The following is a 13,826-nucleotide window of genomic DNA, read 5'->3' as shown; positions in this document are numbered from 1 at the left end:
TCACCTGCCTCCACCTTCCAGCATCCACCCTGGACCCTGAACACCGCTCCCACTGGGTCCTTGACATCATGAAAGCACTGATGCTCCCAGATAACCCACAAAGCAAGGAAAGCAAGGCACTTCTATGTCTGGCCCCAGGCTTGTCAGGGACAGGCTAGGGAGTACTACAGCCACCCCTGCTTGGAGTACTCTGCCTGTGTGTGTGTGTGTGTGTGTGTGTGTGTGTGTGTTGCTGGGGATCGAACCCAGGGCCTTATGCATGTGAGGCAAGGACTCTACCATCCTGAGCTATATTCCTAGCCACACTCTCCCTCTTTTCTAAGGCAAAGTCAAGTCCTTGCAGCAGGAGACAAATACTGAAATATTGGTAACATCCTCATCAAGGGTTAAGTGTCTAACAGATGTCATCCAGAAACAGAGAGAAATGTGCCTGTCTGAGGAGGTAAGGGCTGAAAATATGTTTTGCCATCTGTTGAAATGTCCCCAAAAGGTAATCCAATCCTTCATCCCTCTTCAGAAAAGTTTGCTGCTTAGAGAATTTCATACTCAAAGAAAGAAAACCTTCATGGGTCTGCACCCTACAGCCCAAGAGATGAAAAAGTGCAAATGATCAAATTTACACAGGTGAAGATATCAGTAGGCTGGGGGCGTAGCTCAGTGGTAGAGTGCTTGCCTAGTATGCACGAGGCCCTGGACTCAATCCAAAGAAAAGAGAAAGGAAGGAAGGAAGGAAGGAAGGAATCTATTAGGAGCAGAAGAATCCTGCTTCTGCACGTTTTGTGATTCCGTCGCATTGCATGGGAGATGAGAACAGCAACAAGATCCAGGTCTGTGCCAACTGCTTCCTGGTTTCTGATGATGCAGTAACCACGGTGATAAAAGGTAAGAGCTGTCATTCATCAAGCGCTCACTATACGCAGAGATGGTTCTAACCTCTTCAAATGAATGAGCTTAGGTAACTCTCACAACAACCCCACGTGGCAAACACAATTGTTAAAATCCTTTTACAGAGAAGATAACAGGGGCTTATGAGATTAGTTACTTGCCACTGTACTGACACAGCAAACAAGTAGCAGAGTAGAACCTAGAGGAGGCTGCCTGCCTTCCAAGCCAGGGATCTCAAAGCTACTATCAACTCAGACTACAGAGGTGGAAAGGAAGTTGTCAGATAAGAGATAAGATCAAGAAAACACATCTGATAGATGACTATAACAATGAAGATAATAAGTTAGTTGGTTTTCAAATGATTTATGAGAAAGAGAATCAAGGGAAGCATTAAAGAAAAATGGAAGGTAAATTCCAAGAAAAACACCAACTACTGAACTAATCCCAGCAAGTTTACTGCCATACCTGCCCCTTAAATTCAACAGCAACGTGTCTGGAAGGTTTTACCAAAGCCAAGTGCTAGGCCAGGCACAAGACATACAAAGACAAATCAGACATGGCCACTAGAGAGGATGGACATGTAAACATGGAAATGTTTGCTAACAAGGCCCAGTGCAAACAATGAGGACAGGAGGGCTGTCCATCAGGGACTGAACGCACAAGGATGGGCCATTAACATTTCATAGACATCAAGGTTAAAAGAAGCAAAGACAGAGCCTCTGCCTTTATCTGGGTCACCATGAAAGGAACTAGTAGAAACACACAGCACGTGTCTCCAACTATCAAGCGCACAGGAAGGTGCTGCCACAAAAGCAGCTCTAGAAAACCAGCAGGTTGAGAGCTCACAGATAATCTGAGTGGCGAAAAAGACAAAGTGGAACTTTTTCTCACTTCCATTCCGCTGGCCAAGAATGGACACTGGGAGTCCAGGTAGGTTCTTAAGTTGCACAGAGCAAATGCATGGCTTCACAATCAGGGAGGACCCCTTCAGCTTCAATATCCTATGACTTGATGATCCACTAGGATGAATTTCTTGAGATGCACAAATGTGATCGTATTTATATCAGGGGAGCGTTTTTCAGGACACAATACTCCTTTGTGTGTATTATCTCTCTTCATCTTTGAAAATCCTATAAGTTAGTCTTCAGAGCACCAAGAACACATTAGGTAGTCAACAAAGACTTCTACAACAAATAGATATGATTATAAACCAAAGAATCACTGAATAAATGAACAAAAAAAGAGAGTGAATGGAATGAATTAGTGAGTGACTGAGAGAACATCATGCTCCCTCAATATCTGAGGGGAAGTGGTTTCAGGACCCCCAGAGATACTCAACCTGTGGATGCTCAGCCTACTCACATCCTCCTTTACTCTAATCATCTCTAGATCACTTATAATACCTAAGACAACATATACGCTCTGCAGACTGGTTATACTGCATTGTTTTAAGGAATAAGACAAGAAAAAACAAAAAAAGTCTGCACATGTTCAGTACAGATGCACTTGTTTCTCCAAACATTCCCAATTTGCAGCTGGCTGAATAATGGATGCAGAACCTGTGGATAAGGAGGGTTGACTATAATTATGTCCATTAAGAGAGAATAAAAACTAAGACTCGGAGAAGTGAATGACTACCACTAGTAAGTGACACAATTAAGTCGGTTTCTTCCAAATCCATTTGTCTTTCCACTCCACAAGTTACCATTTTAAAGAACCTTCTCCATACTTAATGTTTCTCTGTTAAAAAAGAAAAGCCACACACCATATCCATAGGCCAAGCAAGAGAAGGTGTGCTGGCCAGCAGGAAAAGCCTGTCTGAGATTCTCACACTTCCAGGAAAAAACATCCTCCCTACCAAAAAGCCCCTCTCCTCATTTCCCACCAGCAAATGACCCCCGTCTCTTAGGGCTGGGGGAGCAGCTCAGTGCAGAGCGCTGCCTACCATGCATTAAGCCCTGGGTTCAATCCCCAGCACCACAAAAGAAGTTAAAAATAAAAATCTCTTGGGTCTTATACTTAATAGAAGTAAAGAGTAAATATGTAAGTGTTCATCCTATGCCTGAACATTATGGAAGATTGTTCACTGACATTCCTGGCCCTCTATAGGTTGAACAATTCCAACATAATATTTTTTATCCTATTGTGTCCATCAGCTTTTTTGTCACTATGACCAAAAACCTGACAAAAACAATTTAAAGGAAGAGAAGTTTATTTTGGCTGACAGTTTCAGAGATTTCAGACCTTAGTCAGCAGGCTCCATGGCCTTGGGCCCTAGGTGAGGCAGAAAGTCAAGGCAGAAGGGTGTGGTGGTAGGAGAAAGTTGCTCAGCTCTCCGCAGCCAGGAAGCAGAAAGCAAGAAGGGACCAGGAACAAAACAGAGCCCCAGGGCACACCTCCAGTGACCTGCTTCCTCCAACCGTGCCCCACCTGCCTACAGTTTCCACCTCCTCCCTGGGATCCTCTCAGCTGTGGATGGATTGATTAATCCACTGATGAGGTCACAGCCCTCATTATCAGATCACTTCTGACCTCTGGGCATGGCTGCACTGAGGACCAAGCCTTCAACACATGAGCTTCTGGGGTACATTCCAGACACGAACCATAATTCTCACAATTCTTATTTGTGTTTAATTGACAAAAGACCATAAGGCAAGTTACCCAATGGCACACACTGAACAGCATACTCTGACAGTGCTGACTGAACCTCAAGCCGGCTGATGGCTTCTTGGTCCTCATACAGCACCCCCAAGAGCAACCAGAATTTGCTGTCTTCTATTCCCGGCAATATGACGTTGCTCACACTGTCCACCGTGACCTCCAAGCAAACTGGGGCAGATGCCCTGCTCTCCCTGTCTTGTGCTGCAATCGCTGTTTTCATCCAGACAGGGCTCTGCACTAATTAGTCCTCTCTGACCTCAACACGACACTATTCCCTAAAGAACAAAATTCAGCACTGGAAGAGTTACTAAGCTGCCAGTTAGACCATTTTCTTTCCTATAAATATGGTCCTTCAAAGTGAACAGCTCAAAATTCTTTTCCCTGTATTTTAAAAACTACAATAATAATGAGGAGGAAGAAGACAACTGTAATGTACCCCCCCCCCCAAAAAAAAACTCACATTTGGCACTGCTCAAGGCCTTTATAGCAGTGCTTCTCAAATTTTAATATGCTTACAAATCACCCAGCAGGACACTAATTCAGCAGGACCTAATTCAAGTCTGGGGTGGAACCTGAAATTCGACATTTAACTCTGCACTTTTGTTATGTGTGTGGTATTGGGGATCAAACCCAGGACGTTGTGCATACTAGTCTTCCACTGAGCTACATCGCCAGTCCCCAAATTCTACATTTCTAACCAGTTCCCAGAAAACACCCATGTGGCCAACCCAGATACCGCATTTTGGGTAGCAAGGTTTTACAAGCACCATCTCAGTGATAAATGAAAACATTGCTATGGTTTAGATCTTAAATCCCCCTCAAAGGCCCATGAATGAAAGGCTTGGTCCCCAGGGGTACATTGGAAGGTGGTGGAACCTTTAAGAAGTGGAGCCTAATGGGATGTCTTTAGGTTCTTGAGAATGTGGCCCTGAAGGGAACTATAGGGGCTGGGTCCCCTCCTTGTTCCCTCTGTGCCCTGGCACATGGTGTCATTGGTACGGCTCTGGCATAGGCTTCCCCACTATTGCCATCCAATACCCCCACCAGAGATCTAAAACCAATGGGTCCAACAGTTATGGACTGGAACCTCCAAAACTGAACCAAAATAAATCTTTTCTCTTTATAAGTTGATAATATCAAGTATTTTATTATGGTAACAGAAGGTAAACAACCTGGCCTAAGGGCAGACTGCTAATGAATGGCAGAGCCAAGATTCCAACCCAGACTTCTGATTTCAGAGTCTGTGCTAAGCCAGACACCAGCCTCCCGCAGGCTACACAGACTCTGCTGCTAATAAGGGTGGTGAAACCAATCATTCATGGCATCTTTCCTGGTCGATTCTGATCTTCTGGTAGACACTATCTCGGGATGCTCTTGAATGCTCTTTGGCCAATCATGTCACACCTGAATACTTTGTAACACATATCATGAGAGAGAAGGATTCAAGATTAAGGAAGGGTCAAGATAAGCCACATCTGTTGTTTCACTTCATCACCTCATCACAGAAAAAAATCAGTCCCGTGGGCTCCGTTCTTGACAGAATCACCAGGCTACAAGTTCAACAGGTGATGACTTCTCTTTTTTCCTGCTTAAGAGCAAACCCTCTGGGATTCCAGCATCCAGATCCACCCCACTTACATACTGAATATGCATGATGATGTTGGCCAAGTCCCCCCACTCATGCAGGTTCTTATCAGTGTAAGTTCTTTTTCCTCAGGCTTCTGACCCAGTCTTATGAACCATGCGTTCAAGTCTTCTTTAAAGACAACTTGGATCGCTACCACTCCCCCAACACCATAGTTTATTTTTGCATTAACTTTTCACATCAGAACATCTCAGTTTCATCTACCAATTCTTTAATGCAGTTTGTATATGATGCAGGAAATTTCTGCCATCCCTGTTTATTAACTCTGGGCATTAAGTCTCCTTTCCATTTAATTTTATCTCATATTTCATTCTAGAATAGTTAATCACTTCAAATGTTCAATGTCTTAGTAAGACACACCCAAATATTTACACAGAGTAAGAGCCGGGCTGGATAGACTGGCAATGCTGAGGGAGACCAACCCTCCTAGTTCACCCAGGACTGAGGGGATCCCAGCATGTGCAGCTGTCAGTGCTGAGGCCCCGCCAGGTTGGTCATTGCAGTGAAACCACAGCCTCACACATGGCATACACAATTGGGTTTAATTCTCATCAGCCCCAAAGTCCCCCACTGATATGCTGAGTGACCTCATGCAAATCCCTTTATGCCTCTAAGCTCCCATCTGTGCAGGAAAAATATAAAACAATGTTGTTCTTTTCCCTACCTTGCAAAAAAATATTTTTTGGACAAAAAAAAATAAAATGTATAAAAACCCTAAGGAAGATTTCTCAACACAGTAGAATCCAGAATTGGCTCCTGTGACCAAAAGGGCACCACGGAGCAATGATGGAGTTGACACACACAGGTAGTACCTACAGAGTACCCGGGAGCCAGCAGGCAGCCATTCACAGCCATCTGTGTCCAGAGCTGCTGCTCACAAACTCTGACCTCATTTATAAATGGGTCAGAGTCAGGGCCTCAAACAAGTCTAGGTCTGCTCCAAAGCTCTATACCCAGACTGGCCGCCAGCTACAGCGGTTTCCCACGCACCATGGCTCCAAACACAAAACTATGCATCATGATGGCCAGTCCTTCTCTGGCCCTCCCTGCCTGTGGTTGCCCTAATTCAACTCACTAGAAAATAGCTCCCGGGGCTCCCTCCAGTCACCTATCTCTGAACACATCCAACCCAAACAGCGGATATTCAAGAAGGTACCTCAAAAAGACCAAATCTGTACTCAAAAATTACAAAACTACGTAAAGCCTGGTGTGAGTGCTAGTAAATTCATCAGGTTTCCTCTGGCCAGGACAATGGGTGACGGAAGCTCTGTGGTGTTTGATGTGTCCACAGACTCACACTTCTTTACCATGGCACACCCTGATCTGGGGCAGGGCTGTTCCTCCTGCCCACAAGAAGTCTGGAACACAGGCTACAGACTGGGGATGCATGGGCCAGTCCTGACCCTTTCACAGATTTTACTTGGCCCACATGGTGTTTGTAAAACTAGACATCAGCTGCCAACTGGTAAGACTCAGCAGTTTCACATAAAAATTCAGACCTCTGGGCTTCTCCTGAAAAGTCAGATCTGGCCATTTTGGACTCTGCCTCCTGTGTGGCACCCAGAGCACAGAGCCAATCAGCAATGCCCCTCAGAAGTACTTCTCTTCTTCCTAGTGAAGCCAGATTTAAAGTTAGGTAGTCAGTGTAGTTAGGTAAACGGGGTCTGATATTGAGTGAAATCTAAAATGGAGGCCATGAGAATTAATTCCCATTGAGCAACTCTTGAAATGTTAATGAAGTCCAGGAAACAGCCCCCAACAGATTTGAAGATAGCCCATCCCAAAGAAATGTTAATGAACAGCCCCAGCAGATCTGAAGATAGCCCATCCCAAAGAAATGTTAATGAACAGCAAACTTGAAGATGCTGCCTCTGGAGTCCTTCCTGCCCAGATTACTTCTTTGGCCCATCTGTATCCCACCCCTCGGGCCTTCCCACCTACATGCCATCACTGAAAACTATAAAAAGGGGAAACAACCTCACTTCCACAGATTCCACCTCTTGGGTCCCCTTCTTCCTCCAGAAGTCTTTTCTGCTGTTCTTTAATAAACTTCTATTTTCCACTCTGACCTTGCCTCGGCGCAAGGAACAGTGGAACCCGGTCAACAGTGGTAACACTAGTACCTCTCCAACAGCAACCAAGTCCCAGTCACCACATCTGAACTAAGATATGAAGAAATGGCCTATTGGCCAAGTGGGCCACAGACTTCAAAAAAATGGGAGAGACCTTTTTCCTTTAGAGATGTAAAGAGTGTTGTAAATGCCAGGTGGCTTCCCTCCTGCCCTTTATCTGCCTGGCCTCTCTAAGGTCTTTTGAGTTTGATCTCCTGTCTTCAAAGCACCCAATCTATTACATGCCCTTAAGAATGTGAGAAAACCCATTTTCAACAGCTCCCCCATCAGTGATGGGTTAGAAGACATCAGCACATGGAAAAGACCAATTTGATTCCATTTGGCACAGCTCCAGGCAGGCAGCTCTGCTCAGGAACACTCTTCTGGCACTTTGTTGAGCAGACGGAGAGATTCAGACCGCCCATCACTTCAGGAAGGTAATCACACCTTCCCCACTGCCTGGGACACTGACCACACCTCTCCGTGTTCAGTAAACAAGGGATACATGTATTAACTCCAGATTCTCCTCCCTCTCATATAAGTCCAATTACCGAGTATGTTTTCTGGCACATTAATCCCAGGGGATCAGAAAGGGCATGTTGACAGCATTGAGAAGTGCCCAGAGTAACACAAATACTCACGTCACTGCTCTTGGGCCTTGCCAAGGCCAGGCTGTCCCGGGCTAAGGCCACGATCACGTTGCTTTTCTCTCCAGCCCAGTGCACCACCATCTGATTGTGGGAATCATTCAGACTGACCTGAAAGAGACCAATACAGGAATCAGGACCCCCATGAGAAACGGCCACACCCATGGAAAACCTAGACTTTTTCCTCCTTGGTCACTCAGAAAGGACAGAATTCTGAGATGAGATGTGAGTCACTGAGCCAGCAGGGTCTATTCTCCCTGCTACACATGCTCTTCCAGACTCAGCTTCCCTCAGAAGAAATACTAGTGCCCTGGTTACATTCCATGAAATTGTGAGTATCATTAGATTGCAGAAATCTTCTCAGGGTCTCATTGACCTAACCAATTTTTTTGCTTCACTTTTGTCCTTTGTCACATCAATCCCCTGTTACTCTGATCCTTAGTCCATATGGGTGGCACGTAAACCAAAATATTGAAATATCTCTCCCAGGGCTGGGATTGTGGCTCAGTGGTAGAGTGCTCACCTAGCATGCATGAGGCCCTGGGTTCGAACCTCAGCACCACATAAATGTAAAATAAAGATATTGTGTCCACCTAAAAATAAAAAAAGAAATTAAAAAAAAAGAAATATCTCTCCCACTCAAAAAAAAAAAAATGGACAAGAAGCTGGGACGGAGAAAGAATGGTTAATGGGCACAGGAGAACAGCTGGAAGGAATAACTTCCAATGTTATACAGCACTGTGAGATAACGAAGGCTAACCACAATTAATTCTGTATTTCAAAAGAGCTAATAGAGAAGATTTTGAATGTTCTCAACACAAAGAAATGATCAATGTTTGAGGTCATAGATCCACCAGTGATCAGAACCATTACCTGGATATGCCAATTACCTGATCATTACATTGTGTACATGTACTGAAATATTACAGTGTGTACCTGAGAAATATGTAACTGTTTCAATAAAAATTAAAATATACGTTTTAAAAATCCACAGGCCAGAAAGACCGCATGCTTTTCCAATTATGGAAATGTTTTCCCCTGGCCTGGGGTCACCATTATTCACTTTCGATTCATGATAAGAAACAAGAGGAAGTCATCATTGTGAGGTATCTTTAAATTTATTTTTAAAGTGTTGCAAGTAAGGAAATGTTTACCAGAACCCAACAGAAATGACCTTTGGATTATTGCTAACAGACGTCCCCAAGCTTTTGATTCTGTAAACCAATAAAATAAAAATAGGTAGAAAGGCCAACAGAGGACTAGGTGGCACCTTCGATTTTGCTAGGTAAGGATAATGACAAAAACACCCATGGTGTCAGAGCTGAGCTACCCTCTCAATCTGCTTCCTTTGCTTCCTGATGACACTGCAGACCCTTGCCCAGGCTGCCTCGCATCAAGTGTGGCCCTAGGACCACGTTCCAGGCAATGGTCTGTGAGAGGGGGTTCTCAGGGCCACTACAGGCCTGGCCCACACACAGTCCTGTTTTCTTTCCCCATCTGCAGGCTGCATTCAAAGGACAAGAGTCCTGGAGGAGGGCGGAGCCACAGGACAGAGGAGCCTGGGTCTCTGGGGAGAAGGCCCTCCATGGAGGAGTGACACTCACCTTGAACTTTCATAACTAGAAGATATGTTTACACCACCGGGCTTTTGGGACCCATCTGTTAAAACTGAGGAAAGACAGCCTCAGAAAAAAGGATACTTCTCTTTGGTCATGTTTACTTTACCTAACACTAACTGCCTTACTTTTCTTCCTCTTATTTCACCACCCACAGGCCATACTACCCTGAGCACACAGGATCTTATCTTGTGTCACTGTTCCCTGATGGACACCAGTTTGAGGGCTGGCATTTTGTTTCACAAAACCTGTGTGGGGAGCAAACTGATGAAGACACAAACAGAACTTCTGGCAGCTGGTGCAATATCTAGAAGCAGAACAAGGTCCTCCGAATCAGGACACCTGAGATACGCCAGCTCCATCAGCCATCCTGGCTGCTTGGGGACTCATGGTGCCTTGCAGGGTCTAGCCTGGGTGGCACGCAGCACCACCCCCACCACCAACTCTTGGACTAATGAAAGTTCAAGTCTGGCTCGACCTGCTCTTGAAGCCACTTTATCAGGACTCTGCAGTGGAAAACCCTCCCCTCCCCACACCTCCTTTCTCCTTCCTTCCCCTCCTCCCCTACCACACCCTAACTTGCCACACCCACTCCATGGGGTGCTCTCAGATGTCACCAGGGAAAAGAGAAACACCTGGGCCACAAACTTGGCAGCCCCATAGACCAAGGAGCTAATCCCTAATGGCTCTGCTTTAGGTTTTAAGCACCTGCATTTAATTTGATCTAGGATCCAAATTCTTTTGAAAAACATTTGAAATGAGACCTCTTTAAAGAAAAAGACCCTTGATATATTTTTAGTCCAAACTGTCACTTCCCATTCCCTATAGATAAGTCCAGGCAAGCATCAACAGAAGAGTGCAAATAAGAAACAGAAATAAATTATTTAACCTAGGATGCTACAGGCAAAAGCAGCTAAGGGAATCTCCCCAAACCACTAAAGTCTCCCTCCAACCTTCCCTCTTCCTCTTGCTCTACTTCCAGTCCACATTTCTGGAAAGAATCTGGAAGCATCTGTGACCCCGGGAATTCAGGCTAACCAGTCCTCTCCCATACAAATCCACCCTCACCTATGGAACCAGAGGGGAATAGAGAACTATGCAAATGTCAATATGATAAAGGATCGGGGACCTACTTGAACCACCCAAGTTCACCCAGGGTCTGGGATGAAAAGCTCTCCAATGTTTGGTCCAGGCATCCTCAAAGAAGACGGTCAAAGTGCCCCCTCTAGCAGGTAACCATCAGACAACTCTTTGAACAGGCTACAAAGCTCTCAGGGATCACAGTGAGCAAGAGGGCTAAAACAACTTACTGTGGGCTTTCGATGCAGAGGACATGAGATTTATGGGATCCCCCCAACTGGTCCTAAGGGTCAAGGGTGAGACTGAACACAAGAAACAAGCATCAAAATACCCAAGGGCTGTTTTATGAAGAAAGCCTTAAGCAGGCAAGCTTGGTGAGACACCTATTTAAAATTAAAAAAAAAAAAAATCCTCTTCTATCAGATGTCCCTAAGAGCAGGCTGTATAAGGCAGCCCAGTGGAGGGAAAGAAAACAAATCCCTGGCAAGAAATGGCCACCAGGCACGCACACAAACAGCTCCCCGCTTGCCAAGATGTCAGGCACATCCTGGTTATGAGAATAACTCCCTGGTGAGTCAGGGTTGATCCCTAAGGCAGCCCAGGTGCCCATCCCCCAAAAGCTCAGGACCAAACTCAGAGGCTGGAATGGATGCACCCAGAGGACAGGGGAGCCAGCAGGGAGGTGGGTAGGCTATCAATGTGATTAAGGCCAAAAGATATGTTCTACTCTGGCCTCACCTTCCTCCTCTTTATCCCTCACCCCCACAGGGATAAGCAGGCAAAAGTCAAAGCAGGCTTCTCCCAGCAGCAGTGACCTGTCCAGGCAATGTGACCAGGGAGCCAGCAGCCCAGGGCCACCCCCAGCAGCCTGAACAAACCAAACAAGAACAAACCAGGTCCCCATAGCAAGAGCCCTTTAGTTAGGTCAGCAGTGCTTCCCAGTTTGTTTGGATGCTTTTCCTTCCTGGGGATCTCTGCCTGTCCTCCCCGCCAGTCACCAGCCTCCTGGGGGCAGCTGCAGGCTTCCAAAATGTTCCAACCAGCCTCTCCCACTCAGGTCCCACACGCTGACCCAGAAGACTGGGCCTGGGAGGAGGTGGGAGTGTGGCTTTTGCAGGAACATAACCTTGACTAGCAGTCAGTCATAAGGACAACCCCAGGGCGTGAACAACCTTCCCTCTCTGTCTCTGGCTCACAAGGCATAGCTGGAGCCTGATAAATGAGACACAGTTAATTGGAGCTATAAAGCCAGCAGGGAGGGAACGAGTGCCTCCCCTCAGAAGGCAAACAGAAAAACTGCATGCCAGGGGACTCTCTGAACAGAACCCGCAGCCAGGAACCACAAACGTCTGGAAGGAGGGCAGGACTCTGCCAGGCTCACAGGCAGGTGGTTAGAATAACCCCCAGAGGTGACCTGGCCCAGGATCTGAATCACTGGGACAGGCCCCAACCCAGACCTATTACTGATTGGGAAGCCCCCTAAACGGAGCCCAGGAATTGGTATTTTTGACAGATGCCCCGTGTCTCCAAAGCAGCCTATTTGGGAAACAATGAATCTAGTCCAGTCCCTTGCCTTCAGTCAGGAACTGAGACTAAATGAGAGGGGCTAGAGAGTCACTCTTTTTCAGGGGAGTGGTTGTCTTTGGGGATTTTACAGTTAAGACTTTATGAACCTTGAAAACAATATGCCAAGTCAAAAATACACACTCACATATTGCATGATTCTCTTTATATGAAATATCCAGGGCAGTAAATCCACGGAGAGAGAAAGCAGGGGTTAGGAGAAGAGAGGAGACCTTTCTTGCAAAATGATGAAAACATTTTGGAACTAGACAGAGCTAGCGGTTGCACAACAGTGAATGTACTAAATGCTATGGAATTGTTCTCTTCAAAATTGTTAATATTATGTAAATTTAAGCTAAATTGAAAAAAAAAAAAAAAACACCTCTCTGACCTATACAACATTATACTTCTCCAGTGTGGATCCAATACCTAGGAGCTCCCACTCTCAATACGTACTTCTTTCATTTCATCTCATCTCGAGCCCTCATGCTACCAAAATATGCAGCTAGAATGAGTCATAGAGAAGGCAGGCTGGGGACTGGGTCCCTGGCCAAGGCAATCCTTCAAAGTGCTGTCAGCATCATCCGCAGAGCCAGAGCAGCCACACAAGCCTTCCTGTCCCCGGCTGGAGCGATGGCTGCAGACTTGGGGCTAGTGTCCACTGCCAGCTCACAACAATCGTCAGCACCCACACCCTGACACATCTCAGTGTCTTCATCAAACATCACCTCCACCCCCAGGGCTATCTCTTGGTCCCCAGCATGCCCTGATGATCCAAAGAGGTGAAACGATGTGCCTCATATTATTCAGAGTAGGAGGAAGAATCTGCTGCCACCCAATCCTCCCGCTCTGGGTGGTTATAAATAGCAGGGAAGAAATAAATTGCTTGTTGTATGAAGGTACTGATTAGTCATGCATTCACCTACCAATGATGTATGCACGGAGGTCTAAGGGTGACAGGCACCCTGTAGGCTCTTTAATCATTTCTTACCTGCAAGAGTGCACAGAGTACTTCCGGGGAAAATTAGGGTTGCCAAGTCTGAACCGGCCCTGAGAAGCTGCCAATAAAACTACCAAAATCTGTATGGTGGTTTAAGCTACTCACGAAGATGGGGCCCTTCATGGAATGGGTCACATATGTTCTGCCCATTCACTTCTGTCATTACCTCCTTCACATTGGTCAAACCCAGAGCTCAGGATGTCCTAGACACCCACAGCCTGTCCTCACTCCTACGCAGCTTTCTTCTGGAACACAGTATGAAGCCCTACAAACAAGGCAGTCTGGTTCATTTCTCGGCTTCACTAGCAGCAAAATACAAAGAAGTATTTTTAAAATTCTACAATGAAGTCTAAAACAAATATCCTGTCCTTCAAGTCTGAGGACAGAGGCAGCCGCTCAGTCCCCTGAACTGTAGAATACGACAGGGCCTGCAGAAACCAAAGACAGACTCCCGAGGTCCAAGAACAACAAGGTTTTCTCAAACCATGAGACCCAAATGCGAGGCATGCAAATCGCCTCCCAGTGTCCCCTTTCAAGACCCTGTTCTCACTATATTTAGAAAGCTCATTACCATCCCTGGACTCTCCACCTCAGGAGAGCTGGAATCTAGTTTCCGGG

General features: G+C 45.9%; 1 protein-coding gene across 1 annotated transcript in view; it reads right to left on the bottom strand.

Annotated features, from left to right (window-relative positions):
* The window catches only part of Sorl1 (sortilin related receptor 1), a 163,049-nt gene that overhangs the window by 138,103 nt on the left and 11,120 nt on the right, over nucleotides 1-13,826 (bottom strand). Inside the window, exon 2 of the mRNA XM_027930487.3 lies at nucleotides 7,944-8,060. Within this exon, the coding sequence (XP_027786288.3) occupies nucleotides 7,944-8,060 (117 nt within the window). The remainder of the gene's footprint in view (nucleotides 1-7,943; nucleotides 8,061-13,826) is intronic.

Source organism: Marmota flaviventris, chromosome 9, assembly GCF_047511675.1.
Source record: "Marmota flaviventris isolate mMarFla1 chromosome 9, mMarFla1.hap1, whole genome shotgun sequence".
NCBI lineage: Eukaryota > Metazoa > Chordata > Mammalia > Rodentia > Sciuridae > Marmota > Marmota flaviventris.
This window is presented reverse-complemented; position numbering and strand designations above follow the sequence as displayed.